Source organism: Eimeria acervulina, genomic scaffold (assembly GCF_000499425.1).
Source record: "Eimeria acervulina Houghton genomic scaffold, Eah_scaff172, whole genome shotgun sequence".
Taxonomy (NCBI): domain Eukaryota; phylum Apicomplexa; class Conoidasida; order Eucoccidiorida; family Eimeriidae; genus Eimeria; species Eimeria acervulina.
In genome coordinates this window covers 20,772-43,396 of record NW_013550136.1, presented here as the reverse complement: position 1 = coordinate 43,396, position 22,625 = coordinate 20,772, and the positions used below count along the sequence as shown (strand labels likewise).

Genomic DNA, 22,625 nt, shown 5'->3' with positions numbered 1-22,625 from the left:
TAATATATATATATATATATATATATATATATATATATATATAAAGCCAACCAATCTTCCTTCTATTAGACTAAATAAAGGGCAGAAACCTTAAAAAGCATATTTCCATCTCAAAATCTTGAAGGAGAATAAGAATAGTAAAACATCGAACATCGTTAGTTAGTCTCGATGTTTTTTTCTTCATCTGTTGATGTTCCTTGATTCATTTCCATTATTAAGACTTTATATTTTTACTCTTTCTGCTCGATAGGCCTCTAGAAGACCGAGTTGAGCACCATTGAAGTGGCAGTTGCAGCGTGCAGGATCCAAACAAAATATCAATTACTTCTCTTAATACATTTAAATTATGTTGCAGGAGAAGGGAACAGACACAATGCAGTTAGCCGTGCTGTTGCACGACTTGAAGGAGACGCAATTGAGTATTGCAGATTCTTAGCGGAGGAAAGAAGGATGACATTAGCGGTACAATATAATCAAATTATGTTTCCCCACTTTGCAAGTTGTTTTAATGCTAAAAGCCGCCGTCTTTACTTTGAAACGAAGGCAAAACATATTTGAACGTGCGTAGCAGACGCGAAGAAACAATGTGCTGTCAACGAAAAAGGAGCATCACGAAGACGATAAACTGTTTATTCTAAGAAAACAACAAAGCAAAAATAAATTAAAGAAAAATTCAAATGAATATCCTAAGAAATACAGATGAATTCGCCGAGAATCAAGTTGAATTCTCCTCGCCTTCCTGCGCTCGGCTGGTGCAGCTTATTGAAGGATGCCCGGATAGGATGTAGCTCTAAGGAGAAATGCTAAAAAAACAAAAGATAATATTGTTTCTAAATAAAAAGAAAAATAAAGAAGTCAAGCACAACAACAGGCAGATCATACAATATACCTTCTACCCATCACCACCGTCGTCTTTCTGTGCAAAGAAGATCGATGGCCGCATTATGAAATAGTGGTAGCTGGGGTAAAAACATTCATTTTCGCGTTATTCTGCATCTATTTAGTGTTTAATTACAGTTACAATTTGCAAACCAATTAAAACAAATGAATTTCTTCGCTAATTCCCCATCATTGTCGTTGGCCACCGGTGCATTGTACTGTCGCGCGCCCAGCAACAGCTGAGACCACAGTTCACGATCCGCGCGGTTGCAGTTGAATTTCAGGTTTTTCTTCCTTCCTATTGAAGCAAAAGCTTGAATATTCATATTTTGAGGTTTTTACTCCGCGAGATTAAGTGCATGCGGAGGCCTGATAGTCTCAAATGGCAGCATCGGGAGAATGCCATTGCGAGCAGCGGTGGTCATCGGCGATCCTCTGCTTTGAGGATAACTAGGTCTTGATCCTCTCTATTTTTAAGCTTTTCATTCCTATTAGGTCTCAGTTACTCTTGAAAAGCCCGAAAAAGTACACATAATAATGCCCTACTTCCCCTAGAGGAGTCTGTCGACTGGTCTGCGGGTGGCAGAGAAGAAGGAAGCATTTTTTTTTAATTTTTGCTTTCTTTGCCTCCTTCTTCATCTTTCAGACAATACAGTAGTTCTATTATCCCCTTCGGATGCAAAGAAATGCCGTCAATGAAGTCTGTCGCCACCACCAGTGTAAGTTGCTCATTTTGTATGAAGTGATGCTTAGCGGTATATTCGGCTGTAGTGTAGTCAGACTGCATTTATGCCTTTGCTTAATATTTGTTGTTTGAGTTTATACTCGAACATCTTCAGGAAGGAGTTAGGGATAATAATTGCTGTTCCTCCCTTTGAACTTTCTAATAATCCACATTTTAAAAATATTCATCATCGCGCATGCATGCATGTGTGCATGCATGCATCCATGGGTTAATAGTGGCTGCTGCTGCTGCGTTTAGAGTTTTTTAATTGATGCACTTTTTAAATATTCATCATCATTATGCATGCATGCATGCATGCATGTGTACGTGCACAGAGCGGCGATTATGGGGGCTCCGGGAGTATCGCCGATAAAATTGGACATTTGAATATTCTTTGGGTCGTTTTGGGTGTCTGCGGCGCATTGATAATTCTCTTCGGCATATTTATGCTGACTCTGGGCGCCTGTGCCTCTCAGCGGTGAGTTTAACAAACACTTCACTGAGGTATTAAAAAAGGAATTGTAATCAATTAATCTTCAGGTTTCTGCTTCTTCATAAAACCTCTTCTTTCTAAGGGTATAAATAAACTTTCTTTACACCTCGTTGTGCTGTTGCTTGTGCTGCATTGACAGTTTTAAGCGGTATACAGAGCTGCATGCATGCATGCAGTTATGAGGGTAGAAGTATAACACGTACAACTTTACATCCATGCATGCATGCATGCGTGCATGCATGCTCTACAGGTGGAAATGCATATAATGTGGTGCTGCATGCATTTTCGGATTGCATGCATATACACCAGATTGGGGCTTTAAAGAGGAAACTTTTTCTTGTTTTTTCAGGGAACGGCAAAATGAGTTCGGCCACAAGACGAGTTCTTCAGTGTCAACGTAAGGCCCTTTCTTTAAACCCTAGCTCGCAAACCCTAAACCCTAGCTCACAAACCCTAAACCTTATTTCACTAACCTTCAACCCTAATACACCTTCAGTTTTAAACCTAAATACTGCTTGAATACTAAATCCTGATACTGCCTAAACCCCAAGCCCTTATGTACTGGCTACGCTCTAAACCCTAATTCGCAAACCCTAAACCCTAATACTGCCTAAACCCTAAACATTTCGTAAAGAAAGATATAAATATACGTATATGTGTATATGCATATAAGCACATTATATAAAATATGCATCTAACACATGCAATACAATATATAATATAATCAAGAACAAAATATATAACATGCAGTATACATACTATCTACTCAGTGCATGCATGCACGCATGCATGCATGCAGGAAGAGCAGCACATTTTGTTTGTTTTTTCTTCTTCAGTTCGGCAGACCCAGACGAAGAGAGACCCCTCATCGGCAGAGTCCTCAGAAGCCAAGCGGGGTAAGAAAAGCAAACAGCTCCACGCACATTTAAACTCTATTTCTTTATATCTTTCATATATATATATGTGTGTGTATATATACATATATATATATATATATATATATATATATATCTTTATGCATGTAGATGCATGTATGAATTCTTGGCTTTAGAGTGCTGCGCTCTACATTTGGGTTGCTTTTTTAGGGTTTAGGGTTTAGGGTTTTGTTGTTTGCTTTCTTTGTTTTTTTTTTGCAGGAGCTCTCAGCGCTCAAGCAACGGCTCTGTGCATGCGTAGTAAACAGCGAAGGAAGTGCGGACGGCAGAGACAACGAAGGGGACAGAAATAAGGGGTTTCAACTGCTGCAGCAGCAGCAACAATAACAGCAGCAGCAGCAGCTGCTGCTGCTGCTGCTGCTACAGTTCAAGCGGGTGCTGTAGAGAGGACAAGAAACCCTTACACGCGCAGTGAGCTCATCAAGCGGTTATTAAAGGGCTGCATGCGTCAGCTGCAGCAGCAGCAGCTGCAGCAGCAGCAGCAGCTAGCCAATATTATACAGGGAAAAGAGACCGGCCCCCGGTAATCTGCAGCGGATCACAGGTGCATGCATGCATGCATGCATGCATGCAGACAGACAGACAGTTCAGTGCCGCCGCTGCTGCTGCTGCTGCACAGCAGCACTGTGCATACAGACAGTTCAGTGCTGCAGCAACAGCAGCAGCAGTACGAACGTACGCGCGGCAGCAGCATAGCTTCGACAGTGACAGCAGCAGCCGCAGGGCCTCGCTGCTACTTAGCTGCTTCAATGTTTTGGGGCCTTAGCAGCTGCATTTTTCTGGTTGTTTGTTTGATAGAAAGACAAGAAAGACAATTATTAAAGTAAAGAGGAGATAAAAGAGAGGCAGCAGCAAAGTGCTTCTGCTGCAGCAGCCTCATGCCCCGCACCCTCATATACTCCCTTTAGGAAAACACAAAACTCTGCTGCAACTTCAGCTGCAGATAGGTCGAGGCAGAGACAGCTGCATGCATTTGCATGCATACAGTTGCATGCATGCATTTGCATGCATGCACTTGCATGCGTTGGGTGTTTGTTGCTTTTCTTCGCTCTGCTTAAAGCAGCGCCCTATATTTAGTCCGACAGTTCTGAGTCCGCTGCAGCAAACCGCAGCAAACGCGCAGCAGCAGCAGCAGCAGCAGCAATAACAGCAACAGCAGCCCCTGTCTTTCTTGCATGCGTTCATTCACCTTGGGGTGTACATACAAAACACGCCATTATGCAGACTGCATTATTACTCTTTTAACAACAATATAATATATGATACTAATATAATATATAAAATATTATAATGTAATATTAATATAATATAATTTTTATTTATTATAATAATATAATCTACTATAACACAGAGTAGTAGAAATGCTGTATAATATATACTATTCGGGTACATACGAATGCCACATAATATAATATAATGTATAATAAAATATACAATAATGATAAATAATAATAATAATAAATAATAATAATATTAATAATAAATAATAATAATAATAAATAATAATAAATAATAATAATAATAATGCCCCGTATATATCTCAGCCTTTAATACCAATAGAAAGGATTCGTACAGACACCAGAATTCACCAAAAGATAAGACGCAGTCGCATGCATGCATGCATGCATGCATGCATGCACGTCGAGCGAGCGCATGCATTTGCATGCATGCAGATGCAGCTGCATGCAAGTAGTTTGTGGGGTTTATTGAGGGAGGAGTTTAGACTTACACTGCAGCAACTCATGGATGCGCGCTCTGGCACGGGCTTCTGATGAGACTTCCTTGCCTAAGAGCTGCTGCTGCTGCTGCTGCTGCTGCTGCTGCTGCTGCTGCTGATACTGCTGCTGTTGCTGCTGACCCCAGGACACCCCCTGCTGAGGGCGGTGGGGTTGCTGCAGCGGCAGCGGGAGCCTAGCAGCAGCTGCTGCACCTGCTGATTCCTCTACAGCCGCCTGAGCTGCAGCAACAGCAGCCGCAGCAGCAGCAGCAGCAGCTGCTGCTGCTGCGGCTGCTGTCTTCTTGTTCGTTAGAGACACAGGATGAGAGGCTGCCTCCTCAAGGATTACAACCTCATCATCTGACCTCCCGTCGCCTTCTGCGTCCCCTGTTGCTGCTGCTGCTCCTGCTGCTGCTGCTGCAGCTGCTGTTGCTGCTGCTGCTGGCAGTGCTGCAGCGCCTGTTGTTGAAGCTGCAATTTCTTCTCTGTGTCCCTGCTTTTCCCTCGCCCGTTGCTCGTGCATATCACTGGGTGCAGTTGCTGCTGCTGCAGTGGTTGCTGCTGCAGTTTCTGCTGCAGCAGTTGCTGCAGCAGCAGCGGGCGCAGGGTGTAGAGCCCCCGGCATCCTGGAGAAGGCCGAGGGTGTTTGCTGTCTTGCTGCTTCTGCATGCTCGTTGTTGCCTCTTCCTGTTGCTTGTCTCGCTGCATGCAGCCCCACGTCAGCCCCAACAGCAGATAAAAATGCATGCGCTGCAGCGCGGCTGGCTGTAGCAGAATCTACCTCAAGGGAGCATCCCTTTTCAATTTGTCTCTTCTTGCTGTCTCTGCCGTCTCTGCTGTCTCTGCTGTCTCTTTTGTCTCTCTCACATGATGCAGGAGACCCCACAGGCGCCGCTGCAATTCCTGTATATGCCGCAGCAGCTTCAGCAGCAGCAGCAGCAGCAGCAGGCCCGCGTCCATTGGCTGCTTGCAGCTTCTGTGGGTATTGAAGAGAGTTAACTGCTGCGAGATCAACAGCAGAAGCAGCATCAAGTGCTGCTGCTCCTGCTGTTGTTGTTTGCTTCTGATGAGGTTCTTTGCATGCTGTTGCTGTTGCTGCTGCTGCTGCTGCATTGAGGCCTTCTTCCGAGTTTCGCTGCGCTGCTGCAGCAAGACGAAGAGTGGTTGTGCTGCATGCAGAGTAGACAGCAGCAGCAGGCTTGCTGCTGCCTGTGCGGGTGTTGCGGTGTATAGACAGCTGCTCTGGATGCAGAAGGAAACGCAGAGCTGTCTCGTCTCCCCCTTCTATTGCTGCCTCTCCAGCTGCTGCTGCTCCTGCTGCACTCCGCGCTGCAGCAGAAGCAGAAGCAGCAGCAGCACATAAGGCACACATACACACGCAAAACAACAAACAACAACAACAGCAAACAACAACCTCCTCCTGTTTCTTCGGGGCAACCCCTGCGAGACCCGCACGCTACTGCTGCTGCTGCTACTGCTGCTGCTGCTGCTGCTGTTGCTGCTGCTGCAGGAGGTGCATAAAATGAGTGCGGGGTGTATACACAGAGTAGTGTTCAGACTTACTGCATGCAGCGTTACGAATGGCAACGCTGAGGTTTCCGAGGGCTTCTCTGAGGGCCCCTTGTGCTGCTGCTCCCGATGCAGCAGCAGCAGCAGGCTGCTGCAGCAGCGGGGGGCCTCCGCATGCACCGTCGCTCAGCAGCTGTTCAAAGCCCCAAAGCCCAGGCACTGGGGGGCCCCAGGGGCCCTTGCTGCTGTCGCTAGAACATAATACTTCTAAACGCTGCAGCAACGAAGATGCAGCACGCAGCGTTGCTGCAGGAGGCACGCAGACACCTGAAGCAGCAGCAGCAGCAGCAGCAGCAACAAGAGCAGGTACAGCATGTGCTGCATACATATATATATATATATACATATATATATATAGGTATATGTATAGATACACATTGGCGCTGCAAGTGTCATCGCTAACCCCGTAATAAGGGTTTAGGGTTTAGGGTTTAGGGCCTCACTGATGGAGACGGTGAGCAGCCGCAGCGCAGCAATTAAAGAAGGAGGGTCTGAGATAACGCTGCATGCAAAACCAGGGGCCCCCTTCCCTGGGCCCCAAGAGAGGCCCCTGAACAGCGCATGCAAACAATGCATGCAAATAATGCATGCATGCATAATATGCATGCCTGCAGCAGCAGTAGCAGCAGCACCAACGGCATCACGAGCAGCAGCAGCAGAGGCACCACGAACAGCAGCAGCAGCAGCAGCAGCAGCAGGAATATGTGTCTTACGTTGCGAGTATGCCTAGAACGAGTGCATCAACGAATGCCTGCAGCTGCACATTTAAAAGCCCCAAAGTTGCATGCGTTTGTGCATGCAGCAGCAACTCCAGCAACTCGCAGGTGCTGCGCCATGCATGCAGCAGCAGCAAACCCCCCTCGTATTCAGCTGCATGTACACCCGAATGCTTCAAAGCAAAAGTACAAACTCCTGAAAGGCGCAGCAGCACCAGACACACAACACTCCTTCCTTGTTGTTGCTGCTGCTGCTGCTGTTGCTGCTGCTGCTATGGCTGCTGCTACTTCAATATCTGTTCGTGCTGCTGCTGCTGCTGCTATTGCTGCTGCTTCTTCTATTGCTGTTTCTGCTGTTGTTGCTACAGCAGCAGCCAGTGTTGATGCTGGTATTGCTGCTGCTGCCGCTACCCTTGCTGCTGCTGCTGCTGTTGCTGCTGCTGCTGTTGCTGCTGTTGCTTACTGTTGTTGCTGTTATTCTTTTTATGTGTATACAGCTGAGAGACCCCCAGTTGGTTATTAAGGAGGGCGAGGGGGCCTTCCTTCTCTAGCAGCAGAAGATGCAGCATTATTGATGCAGTTGCTGCTGCTTGTTTGTGCAGCAAGAGGTGCCTATACACCCCAACTGCATGCAACAAACATACATGCAGCACCTGTGGGGCTGCTGCTGGGGCCCCATTGAGGAGACACCGAACGTAAGAAAGGAGACAGCTGCAAAACCTAACAGCAAAGAGAGAGTGCAGCAGAGGAGATGAATGCCTGCAGCAAAACAAACAAATAAATAAATAAACAAATAAATAAATTTATTAATTTATTAATTAATTTATTAATTAATTAACAAATAAAATAAACACAGCAAACCAGCAAATGAACAAATAAAGAAATAAACAAATAAACAAATAAACAAATAAACAAATAAAACAAATAAACAAATAAACAAATAAACAAAGGAAGGAGGGGAGACAGACAAGTGAAGAAAAACGAAAAGACAAAGGAGACAGATAATTAAAAGGAGACAGATTATTAAAAGGAGACAGATAATTAAAAGGAGACAGACAATTAAAAGGAGACGTAAGAAGAAGACAACAAATAAATAATAAAAAACAAACAAAAGACAAACGAGACAGATGATTAAAAGGAGACGGATAATCAGAAGGAGACAGACAAACAAAAGGAGCCAGACAAACAAAAGGAGACAGATAAACAAAAGGAGACAGATAAACAAAAGGAGACAGATAGTTAAAAGGAGACAGACTGAACGAGGGTTTGCAGCAGCTTCATAAAGAGAGGAAGAGAAGGTAAGACGCCGCCAGGGCCAGCAACTTCAGCGAGAGCCCCTGCTGCATGCACAGCAGCTTCAAGAGCTGCAGCACTTGCTGCTGAGAGCTCCGTCTCAGCTAGCTCATCCAGCTGCTGCTGCACCAATCCTGCTGCTCCTGCTGCTGCTGCTCCTGCTGCTGTTGATGCTGCTGCTGTCTTAGTTGCCCCCCTCTTTCGTTTCTGAGGCCTGCTGCCGCTGCCGCTGTCGTTCGCGCTGCTGCAGCTCTTGCAGCTGCTGTCGCTCTCGCTGCTGCTGCTGCTGCTGCTGTTGCTGCTGCTGGACTGCTGCCCCGCGTCGCTCTCTTCGTCGGAGCTGTCGCTGGGCTCCAGCACTAAAGACGATGATTGTCGTTGTTGTTGCTGCTGCTGCTGCTGCTGTTGCTGCTGCTGCTGCTGAAGTTGCTGCAGCTGTCTCTTCCACTTCTTTTGGCTCCCCTTGCCGCCTCTCCGGGGCATCTGCGGCTGCATCTGCTGCTGTTGCTGCTGCTGCGACTGCGATTGCTGCTGTTGCTGCGGCTGTTGCTGCTGTTGCTGTTGCTGCTGCTGTGCTGCAGCGGCGTCTGCAGCAGCAGCTGCTGCAGCAGTGGCGTTCTTAGAGAATGTGTCGCAGCAGCAAACAACAGCATCAAGAAGAGTCTCTGCTATACTATTTACATCAATAATAATTACGCGTCCCCCTTCTTCTTCAAAATGCAGCAAAGAAGAAGAGACAGCGCCCTGAGCTGGCAACGCCTGACCCGCACCTGCAGCAGCAGCAGCAGCAGCAGCAGCAACAAAGGAGACTTGCACACCCGACTCGTCGAGCGCAAACAGAAACAGCAGCAGCAAACTGCGAAGAGGGCAAAGACAACAGCAGCAAACGAAGCAGCAGCAAGCAGCAGCAGCAGCAGAAGAAGCAAAGGAAGAGCTGCACGGCCAATACCAGCAGCAAGCAACGCAGCACACGAAGCAGCAGCAGCAGCAGCAACAGCAGCAGCAGTAGCAACACTAGCAGCAGCAACACTAGGAACAGGAACACTATGAGCAGCAGCAGCAGCAGCAGCAGCAGCAACACACCCCAGAGCAGCAAGTCGCGTATAATTTGAAGCGACCGCAGCAGCAGAAATGTCTCTGCAGCAGAGGCGCTTTGCTGTTTATTTCTGTCTCCTTTCTTCACAGCGAGGAGACTCCTTACGCTTTGCTGCGCACTGTTTAACAACTCTGAGAAGAGACAGGGGACACCAAACGGCGTCTGCTGCTGCTGCTGCTGCTGCTGCTGCTGCTGCTGCTGCTGCTGCTCGTGCTGCCTAGGAGAGCAGCGCCACAGCCAAGTTAAGCGACACAGCAGCGACCGCCCTATCTGCAGCAGCAAACGAAAAGAGAAGCAATAAAAATAAAAATAAAAATAAAATACTATTAAAATATATAAATATAAATATATAAATAAAAGGCTGAGGCAGCGATAAAGAGACAGAGAAAAGGAGACAGACAAAAAAAACAAAAAAGACAGAGACAAAGAGACAGAGAGACAGACAGACAGAGACAGAGAGATAGAGACAGAGAGATAGAGACAGAGAGATAGAGAGACAGAGAAGAAGAGAGACAGAGACAAAGAGACAGAGAGACAGACAGATAGAGAGAGAGAGAGACAGAGAGACAGACAGAGAGATAGAGATAAAGAAAAAGAGAGACACAGAAAAAGAGAGACAGAGAAAGAGACAGAGAGACAGACAGACAGAGAGAGAGAGAGACAGAGATAGAGAGAGACACAGAGGAGACAGAGACAGAGAGACAAAGAGACAGAGAAACACAAAGAGACAGAGAAACAGAAACAGAGAACAGAGATATACTCTAATAAATAGCAGCAAGACGAAGAGACAAAGAAAGAGACACAAATAAAAACAAGAAAAAGAAAAGGAGACAAAGACAGCTGCAGCAGCAGCAACAATAACAGCAGTAATAACACCTGCAGGACCGCAGCAGCAGCAGCAGTAGCAGTAGCAGCAGCAACATAATGAGGTGTCTGGGGAGGGCACGGAAGCAGCAGCAATAGCAGCAATAGCAGCAATAGCAGCAATAGCAGCAGCAGCAACAGCAGCAGCAGCAGCAACGTGGGCCCCCAACGTACAGCAGCAGCAGCATCTGATTTCATTAGGGCCCCCTGCTGCGCAATTCTCAGCAAAGCAGCAGCAACAGGAGACAGTGCAGCACGTAAAGGGCCCCGGGAGACACCCCGCCAGTGCAGCAGCAAATGTACTGCATGCACTGCTGCTTCCTGCTCACACAGCAGCAGCAGCAACAGCAGCAGCAGCAGCATCAGTAGCAGCAGCAGCGACCCTCCTCCCCTCATTAGTTAACACAAACCCGTATAGCATATAATAAAATAAATAAATATATAAATATAAATAAATATATATATATATATATATGCAAACAAACAAAACAACTAATAGAAAGAAGTAAACAAAACAAAATAAAAAGATAAACAAACAAACAGACAAATGCAGAAGAGTAAGGAAGCCCCTTAAGAGATAAATCTTCATACTCTTAATGCAGCAGCAGCAGCAGCAGCTGTCTCCTCTCCTGGGGCCTCTATTATCCCTTCGACTGCTTTGCGCAGCAGACGCCTCATCAACTGTCTCCTTTTAGCAGCAAACCCTTGATGCGGGGCCCCCTGAGGGGGCCCCCCTTTAAATGCCCCTTGGGGGGCCCCCAACGACACCACAGCCGTCAGCAGCAAAACTTCAAGTGCTGCTCGTCGAGTATGCAGCGACAACTGCAGCAGCAGCAGCAGCAGCAGCAGCACAAGCAGCAGATATCGCAGCAACAAGGAAATGCAGCAGGAGCAGCAGCAGAAGCAAAATATGTAATAACGCAGAGTACTCTACAGCAGCAGCAAAGAAGTCTGCTTGCTGCAGGTGTGCAGCGCATACACAGCAGCAGCAACCGCAGCAGCAGCAGCAGCAGCAGCCGCAGGTGAACGTACCTTTGAGTCTGCTGCAGCAGCAGCAACAGGAGTCACAAGCCGCTCCATCTCTCTGCATGCAACAGCAATATCTCTAGGTCCTTCTTCTGCTGAATCTGATGCTGTTGCTGCTGCTGCTGCTGGAGCAACGGTTGATGCGGCTGCTGCTGCTGCAGCAGCATCGCTGCTCAGCAGCAGCTGCACGTGCTGCAGCCAGAACTCTACACCGCAGATGCCAGCATAGACAACTTCTTCAGGGTGCTGCTGTATAGGGGGCCCCCCCTCTAGGGGGCCCCCGGGGCCCCCCTCAGCTGGGGCCCCTAGAGCTTTGTGCAGCAGCGCAGCAAACGCAGAGAGCTGAGAAGGAAGATGCTTTGTTGTTGTTGCTGCTGCTGCTGCTGCTGTTGATGCTGCATGCTTTGTGTCTTCTGATGCAGTAGATCGCTCTATAAATGTTTTTCTTCCTGGTGCTGAGGTGTACATACACCGCAATAACTGCTGAATAGAGAGGGCCCCAGACAAATACATACGAAGAGCACCCTCTATCTCTTCAAGAGACCCTGAGATAGAGGCTCTTAGATTGCATGCAGCTAACATCATTTGTCTCTTTCTTCTGTCTCTTTCTGTCTCCTTAAACCCCCTGCTGTCTCTTCAGCCTCTCTCTCTCTTTCTTTATCTTTATATATCTTTGTTTAACCCTCTTTACCTCTCTTTACTTCTATTTGTCTCTCTGTCTCTTTATTAGTCTCTCTCTTCTTTTAACTTCGTCTTAACTGTCTCCTTTCTTCTGTCTCTTTTATTATTATTGCTGTCTCCTTTCTGCTGTCCCCTGTGGGGCCCCCTAGTAGAGGCCTCCCGCTGCTCTTCTTCGTATCTGCTGCATTTTAATTATTTATTTGATTAATTTAATTATAAATAAAGAATAAACCTGAAGAAGATACAGCAACAAACAAAAACTAAAGATAAATCCTTCAAGCCCCGCCTATAGCAACAGGGGGGCCCCCTTGGGGGCCCCCGCAGCAAGGGGGCCCCCAGGTATATCTCTTTGCATGCATTATAATATATTTATATTTATATATTTCTTAATTTTATTATTTATTTATTATTTTAAATAAAATAATAAATATACTTTTGTCTTTTATTGCAGCCTACTCTAATACTCTTTTGGGGGCCCCCCTTTGTCTCTCTCTCTCTCTCTCTCTGGGGTTATTTGCTTTTGTTATTATTTTGTTTATTTATTATTTTTATTTTATTTTTGATTAAATAAAATAAAAATAATATAATTCACCAAATATATTATTTTACAAACAGACGGGGGAGGGGCGGTGAGCAGGGAATACCTGCAGCAGCAGCAGCAGCAGCAGCAGCAGCAGCAGCAGCAACAACAGCAACAGCATCAGTATCAACATCAGCAGCAGCAACAGCATCAGCATCAGCATCAGCAGCAAGAGCAACATCAAGATTAGCAGCAGCAGCAGCAGCAGCAGCAACATCAGCAGCAGCAGCAGCAGCAGCAGCACAACGCAGCAGGAAGCCTTTCTTTTGCTAGGTCAGCTGTGTGTGCTTCTCTATTAACATCAATTCTTATTGTGGGGGCCCCCCTAGGGCCCCAGGAGAGCCCCCGAAGCTGCTGCTGCTGCACCTTTACTCTGCTGCATGCGCGGCAAAGTAGCACAGAAGGCTTGGGGCTTGGGGGCCCCTCGGGGCCCCCTAGCTAGCGATTTCTTGCTGGCGATGAGAGGGGCCCCCAAGAGTAGGGGGGCCCCCATAGGGCCCCCCCCCCACCTCGACATAGTAGGGGGCCCCCCGTACCCTAATTCAGGGGGGGGCCCCCAGGATGGTACAGGGGGCCCCTCGTACCCTATTTCAGGGGGGCCCCCCCTTGGTGCTGCAGGGGGGCCCCCCCCTCTGTACCCTAATTTTGAAGCAAGACAAAAGTTTGTAGTGGGGCCTCTTAAAGCCTCTTTCTTTCCTCCTCATATGAATAAGGGTGTTGTAGAGCTGCAGAAAGTTATCAAGAAAATTAATTGTTTAATTGAGGTCGGCCTTTATTATCTATAATACTCACATCTATTTTATTATGTATATAATATATAATATATATATAATGTATTTGTCTATCTATCTATATATGTATATCTTATATGTAATACATTTGGATATATATGCATATACTATAACTAATGCCTATATGTATATATATATACATGTGTATATATATGTATATATATTCATATGTATATATATATATATATGTAAACTCATACATATATATATATATATATATATATTCTGTCTATACTCTGGAGCGTCTAACATTGCAACTAGCTAGCTGCTGCGGTAGCTGCTGCTGCTGCTGCTGCTGCAGCTGCAGTTTCAATTGCTGCCACTGCTGCTAATACACTTCCTGCTACTGCTGCAGCTGCTGCTGCTTCTAATAGTGCTGCTGCTGCTGCTGCTGCTGCTGCTGCTGCTGCAGGTGAGGGATGCGAGGGCCCCCTTTACATCGAGCGGCTGTCTGCGTGCATTTAAACTGCCTCCAAATTTGCAGCGCATGGTGCTCCTCAACAAAAGCGATCTCGTAACCCCTAAAGATGTGCAGGTAAGGGTTTAGGGCTTAGGGTTTAGGGTTTAGGGTTTAGGGTTTAGGGTTTGGCGGTTCGAGAGGCGCATGCTTTTGCTTGCGGAAAGAGGGCTTTGGCTGTGGGGCTGTAAGCGGCACACTAGTAGGGTTTAGGGTTTAGGGTTTAGGGTTTAGGGTTTGCAGCATTGGTTTGGGTTTCTTTGTTCATTGCAGAAGGCGCAAAACCTGCTCAAGGCTGCTGGGCTGGAGGTGCTTCAGGGGACTCGGGTTTAGGGTTTAGGGTTTAGGGTTTAGGGTTTAGGGTTTAGGGTTTAGGGTTTAGGGTTTGCTGTCAGGTGTCTGTGTTTGGCCGCTGCATGCGTTTGTGCATGCACCCTTTTGGGGCATTCTTATATCCTTTTGTTTTATTTATTTGTCTCTGTTTTATATATTTATTTGTCTCTGTTTAATTTCTTTTATTTAATTTATTTGTTTCTTCTTCTTGACTTATCTTTTTTTTGTTTATTTGTTTGTTTGTCTCCTTTGGGTAATATCCCTGTCTCTTCCACTGCATGCGCTGTTTCTTTTGTCTCTTTTCTCTGTCTCTCTCCGCCTTATCTGTTTACTGTCTCCTTTATGCTGTTTGTCTTTTATTTGTCTCCTTTTTGTCTCCTTTTTATCTCCTTTTTGTTTTATTATCTGCACGTCTTTGTCTTTCTCTGTTATTTTATTCATCTCCTCATCTCTCTTACCATCTTTGCTGTGCATGCACAACCTGCATGCATGCATGCATGCATGCATGCATGCATGCAAAGGTGCATGCATGCATGCATGCATGCATATTTGCATGCGTGTCTCTCTGTGTGTGTGTGTGTGTTTGCATGCAGTGCGTTGCAGTGTCTGCACGAAAGCGAAAGGGGTTTGACGAAGTAAATAAATTTATTTTAAATTCTTCAGCCCCTCAGTTTGCTTCTTTAGGGCGTTGGGTGCTGCTGGCTGGGCTGCCCAACACTGGGAAGTCTTCGATTATCAATGCCTTTAAAACCCTCGCATTTGCTGTAAACCCTAAACCCTAAACCCTAAACCCTAGCAGATGGAAGGCAAAGGAAATGGTCTTTATGCATATGCATGGGATATATGCAACAAACCCTAAACCCTAAACCCTTTTTTTAAACCCTACATTCTTTATCTAAACCCTAAACCCTTAATCTACACCCTAAACCCTAAACCCTTTATCTAAACCCTAAACCCTAGTGCATGGAGATCTTGTCTGATTCCTCTTGTGTCTTCTTCTTGCACTGAAAAGGGTGAGGGTTTGCACGGCAGTCACTTTTATCCTTTACCCCCCCAACCCTAAACCCTAAACCCTAAACCCTAAACCCTGATATTTGGGGCTGCATGCATGCTGTTTGTTTTTTTAGGCTAGCTTCCACGGGAAACCAGGCAATAAACTTGTAGAGGGCGTCAGTGAGTAAACCCTCTCTAAACCCTAAACCCTAATATAATGATTATATAATTATATTATTATTGTTTTATTATTATTATATTGCTTCTTTTTCTGAGTGCATGCATGCAAACTATCTTCTTATACAGAGAAGACAGTATATTATATACTACTACAATAATATAATAACGATATAATTACACATAATAATAATAATAATAATAATTAATAATAATAACAATTAATAATAATAATAACAATAATAACAACAATAACAACAACAATAACAACAACAATAATAATAATACTAATAATACTAATAACAAATAATAATAATAATAAATAATAATAAATAATAATAATAATAATAGATTCTTATTGCGAATTGTTGCTGCACAGACAAGACAACGGCAGAGACGGGGCAGCTGCCAGGGCTGACGCAGCAAACTGCTGCATTTCAATTAACACAAAGACCGAAAGTCTTTTGCTTCGACTCCCCAGGCATTCTATTACCAAGGTTAAAGCCCCAATACTTGCATGCACAATCATGCATGCATGCATGCATCCATCCATCCATCCATGCATGCTTCTGTTTATGTATGGATCTGTGCATGCGTGCATGCATCCATGCATCCATCCAGTATTTGCTGTTGCATGCATGCATGCATGCATGCAGTATGTTTCTGAGTTGCTGCAGCATGCACAGCACGTCCGTGTTTCCCTTCTTCATCGTGTAAATATATATATATATATATATATTTATTTATACATGCATATACTCATTTATTTCTTTGTATATCTCTTGGTATATATATATATACATTTTGGTGTATATATATATTTATATAAATATATATATCTTGCTGTGCACATATATATATATATATGCATATATATATATATGTGCATATATATATGTCTATATATATATATATATATATATATTATATGTTTAATGTGTTGTGGTTTGTGTGGGGTGTACAGACAGTGCGACTCGCGCAGCAGTTTGATATTGAGTGTTCTGGGGATAATCCCTGAGAGAGTCATAGGAGAAGAAATAACTGCCGATTTTGTTTTATTTCTTTTAAATAAAAATAAATTATTTTATTATGTTCAGTACTTAGGGCTCAGCGGCCCCTCTAATGATATCCGGGAGGTAAGCTAAATAGTATTATTATATACACCCCTATAAACCCTAAACCCTCATAAACACTAATAAACCCTAAACCCTAATAAACCCTAGTAAACCCTAGTAAACCCTAGTAAACCCTAATAAACCCTAATAAACCGTAATAAGTGTTTCTTTGTTTGTTGATTATTATTTTATTGATAATGCATGACGATAAAACAATCCTTATCGTTATCTTTATCTTTATTAATCTTTATAATACTTTATTATTCAGGTGTCTCGGCACATCTGCATGTGCTTGGGGAGGAAGCGGGATAGGTTTACTGTCCCCCCCGTGGATTTAAACAGAGGCTTTAATTTTTTTTTAAACATCTTTAGAGAGGGTTTATTGGGGCGCCTTTGTTTAGATGATATCCCTCTTGCTGAACAAATCGTACAAAGAAAAGATATACTCCACCTCCAGCGGTAAACATAAGCTAGGGTTTAGGGTTTAGGGTTTAGGGTTTTGGGTTTAGGGTTTTGGGTTTGGGGGGTTAAGCAATACCTGCGGTGTAGCCTAACAACGAAGCCCTTCTTGCTTCCCACTGAACAGCTATGTATGTACGGAGCGTGCGTCTAGGGTTTAGGGTTTAGGGTTTAGGGTTTACGGTTTAGGGTTTAGGGTTTATCTCCTTGCTTGCTGCTTTGTCTTCTGCATGCGCCTCAGAGAGCCCCCAGACCCCTGGGTGCAAGCCCCAGAGGAAACCCCAATCCCAGGCCTCAACTAGCCCTTTGCCTACCTACCCAGCTAGCTGCTTCCTAGCTAGCTAGCCAGCTAGCTAGCCAGCTAGCTAGCCAGCTAGCTAGCTGCTTCATGGCAAGCTAGCTTGCCGCCTCATAGTTGGCTAGCTAGCTGCTTCCTAGGTAGCTAGCTAGCTAGCTAGCTAGATTAATATGTAGACAGACAGCAGTCTACCTACATACTCAGCTAGCTGTTTGCTTTCCAGTTAGGGAAAGTAGCTAGCTAGCTAGCTAGCTAGCTAGCTACTTCCCTTGCCCCGAGGTCTGGCCCGGGTAACCTGGCTTTGAAGTTTATTGTCATTTACTTTCTGTACCTAGGGAGCCGCTACACCATCAGATGTTTTAACTTAATTTATTTTATTTATTTTATTTATTTATTTATTTATTTATTTGTTTGTTTGTTTATTTCTCTTTAAATGAAGTAGTCGTCTCCCTCCTCCCCAAACCTCAAAACACAAGCCCTTACTTAACCGCAGCCAATCAACCGCAACACTTCGTAACAAACACCCACCACTAACAGCCCCCAAAGGCCCTCAGGGGGCCCCCTAAGGGCCTTTAGGGGGCCCCCTCGGGGTCTCTTGGGGAGGGGAGGGCCCCCAAAGGGTAGCAGGGTAGCGGTGCTGGGGACGGCTCCAGGGAGGCCCTGTTTACAGCTTCAAATTGAAATAGAGGAGGGTCTAAGCAGCAGATGTTGCTGCTGGGGGCCCCCTGGCTACTGCTGGGGTGTCTGCTGCGTACATACACCTGAAAGGAGAGGGATGGATTGGGGCCCGCATGCAGCAACACATACTCTTGTTACTCTCTGCCTCCTGCTTGCTGCTGCTGCTGCTGCTGCTGCAAGTGGTGCAGCAGCGCGCGGAGTGCAGGTGTCTCCTTTCTTGTGTCTCCTCTGTCTTGTCTGCTGTGTCTCCCTTGCTGTCTCTCCCCCGCTGTCTCCTCTCTCCTGTCTCCTCTCTGCTGTCTCCTTGTCTGTGGGCTGTCTCCTTTCTGTTGTTTGTTGTTTTGTTGTTTTGTCTGTTTGGCGTCTCTTCTGCCCTTTTTGTTTTTCTGTCTGCTGCTGGGTGTCTCCTTTTATCTTTGTCTCCTTTTGTCTCTCCTTTCTAGATCTGTCTCTTCATAACAACAAATCCATCATATAATATTTTATTGCTTTCTTTGATTCTGCATGCAAAGGCCCTGCATGTGGGGCTTGGAAGTACCCCTTGAGGGAGCCTTACAAAGCCCCAGTCCTGCAGTGTATAGACAGCTGCACTTAAACTAAGCCCTGAGCATCGCTGCACTCCAACAAAGCGTAAACAATTTGCTGCCTTCAGAAACAGAGAGAGAGACAAAGGAGACGCAATCAAGTGGTGTACGTACAGCTCCTCAAGCTTACCTAAACTCTCATTAGGGGCCCCCAATAACGGGGCCCTAGGGGGCCCCCCAACGGGCTCTGCAAGGGGCCTCTCATCAAGGGGCCCCCCATCAAAGGGCCCCTCATCAAAGGGCCCCTCATCAAGGGTCTCCCCCTCAAGGGGCCCCCACTCAAGGGGGCCCCCCACAGGGGGCCCCTCAGCGGGCCCTCCAAGGGGCCCCCCAACATGGGGCCCTACAGGGGGCCCCCCATGGGGGCCCCCACGGGGTTGACGTGCTGCTGCTGCAGGAAGCGCAGAGGCTTCGGAGACCTTAAAGGGGGTTTGAGAGGGGGAGATCGTGTTGTCCCTTGTTGGTTCGTCTGCTGCTGCTGCTGCTGCTGCTGTTGCTGCTTCTGCTGCTGTTGTTGCTGCAGCTGCTGCTGTTGCTGCTGCTGCTGCTGCTGCTATTGTTGCTGTTGTTTGTGGTGGAGAGTTGTTGTCTGTTAATTGAGCTAAGTCAAGGGCAAATGCATGCAGCAGCCTCAGACACCTAAGGCCTCTACAAGCTGCTGAGAGGTCCTGCTGCATCACTTTTAAGAGGCCCCCATATAAAAGCGTCTCCAACTTAGGGGCCCCCCCACTAAGAAGAAATGCATCTGCTAACTCTGCTTGTTCTGTTAGCTGCAGAGACAAAAAGGATATTAAAAGGAGACAGCAAAAGACAAAAGGAGACAATATAAACAATAAAGAGACACAATAAAACAAAAGGAGACAGAAGAAACAATAAAGAGACACAATAAATCAAAAGGGGACAGAAGAAACAATAGAGACAAAATAAACAATAAAGAAACTGAATAAAGCAAAAGGAGACAGCTGCTGCAGCAGTCTCTAGAGACATTGTTTAGGGGCGTACACCACCAGAAACAAACAAAGAAAAGGAGACAGACACTCGAAAGAGAGACAAAATATATAAAACGCAGACACCAGAAGAGGGACTCAGAGAGACAAATGAAGACAAAAGGAGACAGAAGGAGATCAAAGGAGACAAAAGAAAATCGATTAAGATATAGTAGAGACAATAAAAGACAAAAGGAGACAGCAAAAGACAAAAGGAGACAGCAAAAGACAAAAGGAGACAGCAAAAGACAGAGAGAGATAGCACGAAATAGAAAGAGACAAACGGAGACAGACAGCACGCGGGGCAGCAGTAGAGACATCAGGAGACAAGGAAAGAAGATAGAGAGGTGTAGAGACACCAGAAGAAAGAGAGAGAGAAGGAGACAGTTGTGTTGTACGCACTTCAAGACGCAGCAGCCTAGGGCAGAGACTCCAGGACCTCAATATACACCCGGGGCCTTCAAACTGCTCGAGTGTCTCCGCCTCTACTGAAAATGCAGAAGAAGATGAGTGCCAGGATATACCTTGGGGCTTGTAGGGGCCCCCACGCAGAGAAGAGCAGCTGCTGCTGTTTCGATTTCTGCTGCTGCTGCTGCTGCTGCTGCTGTTGCTGGTGGTGAGGAGGTTGCCGCTGCTGCCGCTGCTGTCTAAAAGAGTGTCTCTGCTGCATGCGAGCAGCTCGTCTGCGCTGCTGCAGCTGCTGATGCTGCTGCTGCTGATCCCCCGCACCCTAACTGTCTTCAACTGTCTCTTTTGCTTGAGGAATGCCTTTATCCTGCTGCTGTCTCCCCAGGTGTCTAGATGCTTTAGACTAGGCAGCAGATCTTTGCTGTTGGAGCAGAGCTCCGGAAGGAGACAGCTAGGACAAAGGAGACACCTGAGTTGTGGGAGGCTGATAGGGTAGTGTAGGGGGGGAGGAGACATTCTTGTTGCTGGGGTGTATTTGCAGCTCTGCTTGCCTTCATAGGGGCCCCCTTGGGGCCCCCCTTCACCCTCAAGCAGGGCTCTTGTCTTCATGAAAGATATTAATTGCTCTGTCTCCACAGGCACGCGAGCAGCACTGAGCAAACCCCCGCTAGGGGCCCCCGACGAGGAGGGAGGAGATAGAGAGAGAGGAGACACCTCCTCACCCCACACCGTCAGCTGCTGCAGCTGCGACCCGTACAGCCGCAGGAACAGCAGCAGCAGCAGCCAGTCCCCACTGCTGCAGACATTTACTTCGAGCTGCTGCACATGAGGAGGAGACACAAACACTAAGAAAGCTGTCTCCTCAACTCGCACCTCCAGCAACTCCTCCATCCTGCAGCAGCGCACCAGACTCGAAATCCCTGTCCCTTCGTGCTGCTGCTGCTGCTGCTGTTGCTGTGAGCGGCACTCGCAGCAAGACACCCCGACGTCTCCTGCGGCAGACAAGTCTCCTCTGTCTCCGCTTACAGCAGAAGCACCTTCAGTGCTAGCTAGACTCCTCCGCTGCTGCTGCTCCTGCTGCTGCTCCTCCTCCTTCCCCTGCTGCTGCTGCACCTGCTGCTGTTGTTGTTGTTGCTGCTGCTGCTGCTGCTGGTGTTTGTAGGTAGCTGCGAGAGCTCTTGCTACCCATCTACCTATCTCGCTTCTGACTGAGGGCTTCATGAACCCTGCAATCTGCAGCGTGCGTATATGAGACCCGTGCAGAGCTAAAAACCTAAGAGCTAGACAAGGGTGAGCGAAGGAGGCCTCGGGGCCCCACAAGCAATGAGGAGACACCTGAAGGCAGGTGGGGGGCCCCCACCTGTAGGGAGACAGGGCTGCTGCTCTCTCCTGTGCAGCAGCAAGAGACTCCAGCCACTGAGCCTCCGAGCTAAGAGTTATATATATCTCTTCTAGCTGGGGAAGATCAAAAAACTCAAGCAGCTGAAAGCCCTCTAAGGTTATGCATTTTAATTTAGGTAAGAAGAAGATGCAGCGGCGTCGCTGTCCGTGAGGAGACAGTTGAGGTGTCTCCGCTGGAGACGATCCCCAGTCAGGGGATCGACAGCTCCCATTCTCCTTTGATGTGTCTACCCACAGGCTCCCTGCACGTGATGAATCAGACCCTGCTGTTGCAGCTGCTGCTGCGCCTGCTGCTGCTGCTGCTGCGGCGCCTGCTGCTGCTGCTGCTGCTGCTACGCCTGCTGCTGCTGCTGCTACTGCTGCTGGAGAAGGCGGTAGGGTGTCGGAGAGAGAAGAAGCTTCTTCTGAAGCCTCTTGAGGCGGTGGCGAGGGATCACGCAGCCTGGAGTGTGGGGTGTGGGGATCGGGATCGTCTCGGGGATCGTCTCCCGCCCGTTTCTGGACAGCTCTGTCTAAGAGAATGTTAGGGTTTGTGGGGTAGGTGCTGCTTGTGTCGCTGCTGCAGCTGCTACTGGGGGGTTTGCTGCTGCCGCACTGAGCCTCAATGCTTGGAGAGAGGCGTCTCCTTGTGAGGGGTCCTAGGTTGCAGCCAGAGACTAAGAGAGCTCGAATACGTTTATGTAAGAGGGCCCCCCTTAGCTGAAGTGTATGAAGAGTGTCTCCGCTTCTGTTAATTAATCTGAGTAGTTCAGCAACGAGGGCCCCAGGAGCAACAACCCATGCTTGAAGATCGAGAGACAAATCAGCAGCAAACTGCATCTGCTGCAGCAGCTCTCTTGCTAGCTGCCCTGCAGGATCTTGAAGAGAGGGGGGCCCTGATAAACGAGACAAATCAAGAAAGAGAGAGTTGGAGGCACAACGAGAGAGCAGAGACAGAAGAATTGCGCGACGAGATGGAGACTGACGGGCAATAAGAGACACACAAGAGAAGGAGATAACTACAGGGACACACCCTGCTTCAATTGCTTCCTCTAGGGCTTGTCTCCAGCTTAAACAGCAGCAAGATAGAGGTAACAGTGCCTCTACAGTGCGCATCCACATTAAACAAGAACGAGATACAATTACAGAGCGGAGATCAGCAGATATGCTGCCGTTGCTGTCTCTCTTCTGCTCTTTAAATGCAGCAATTGCTTGTGAGAGACTCTCTGTCCGAGGGTCCCCCATCATAAACACAAAACAAAAGGAGACAGAGACACTTCAAAGGAGACAACTGGAAGCAGTGTGCGGTACAGCTTAACAAGCATATGCAGCACCTCTGCTGCTAGCTGCCTATACACCCCAAATATATCCTCCTCTTCTTCTCTATTCAATA

At 46.8% G+C, this 22,625-nt stretch overlaps 3 protein-coding genes across 3 annotated transcripts; 1 reads left to right on the top strand and 2 right to left on the bottom strand.

Moving 5' to 3' along the window:
* Nucleotides 1-1,574: 1,574 nt before the first annotated feature.
* EAH_00023050 (hypothetical protein) lies at nucleotides 1,575-3,272 on the top strand (the record flags this gene model as incomplete). The annotated part of the gene is made up of 5 exons (XM_013396878.1): nucleotides 1,575-1,598; nucleotides 1,939-2,081; nucleotides 2,446-2,493; nucleotides 2,933-2,992; nucleotides 3,233-3,272. The coding sequence occupies 5 exons, from the start codon at nucleotides 1,575-1,577 to the stop codon at nucleotides 3,270-3,272; spliced, it is 315 nt and encodes a 104-aa protein (XP_013252332.1).
* An 832-nt stretch (nucleotides 3,273-4,104) lies between these two features.
* On the bottom strand, nucleotides 4,105-11,894 carry EAH_00023040 (hypothetical protein, conserved; the record flags this gene model as incomplete). The annotated part of the gene is made up of 8 exons (XM_013396877.1): nucleotides 4,105-4,127; nucleotides 4,761-6,077; nucleotides 6,312-6,584; nucleotides 6,761-6,867; nucleotides 7,031-7,144; nucleotides 8,289-9,096; nucleotides 9,542-9,692; nucleotides 11,319-11,894. 8 exons carry the CDS (start codon nucleotides 11,892-11,894, stop codon nucleotides 4,105-4,107), a joined length of 3,369 nt encoding a protein of 1,122 aa, XP_013252331.1.
* A 6,576-nt stretch (nucleotides 11,895-18,470) lies between these two features.
* Nucleotides 18,471-22,348, bottom strand: EAH_00023030 (hypothetical protein, conserved; the record flags this gene model as incomplete). Its single annotated transcript, XM_013396876.1, has 3 exons — nucleotides 18,471-18,477; nucleotides 18,573-19,228; nucleotides 19,847-22,348. 3 exons carry the CDS (start codon nucleotides 22,346-22,348, stop codon nucleotides 18,471-18,473), a joined length of 3,165 nt encoding a protein of 1,054 aa, XP_013252330.1.
* Nucleotides 22,349-22,625: the final 277 nt, after the last annotated feature.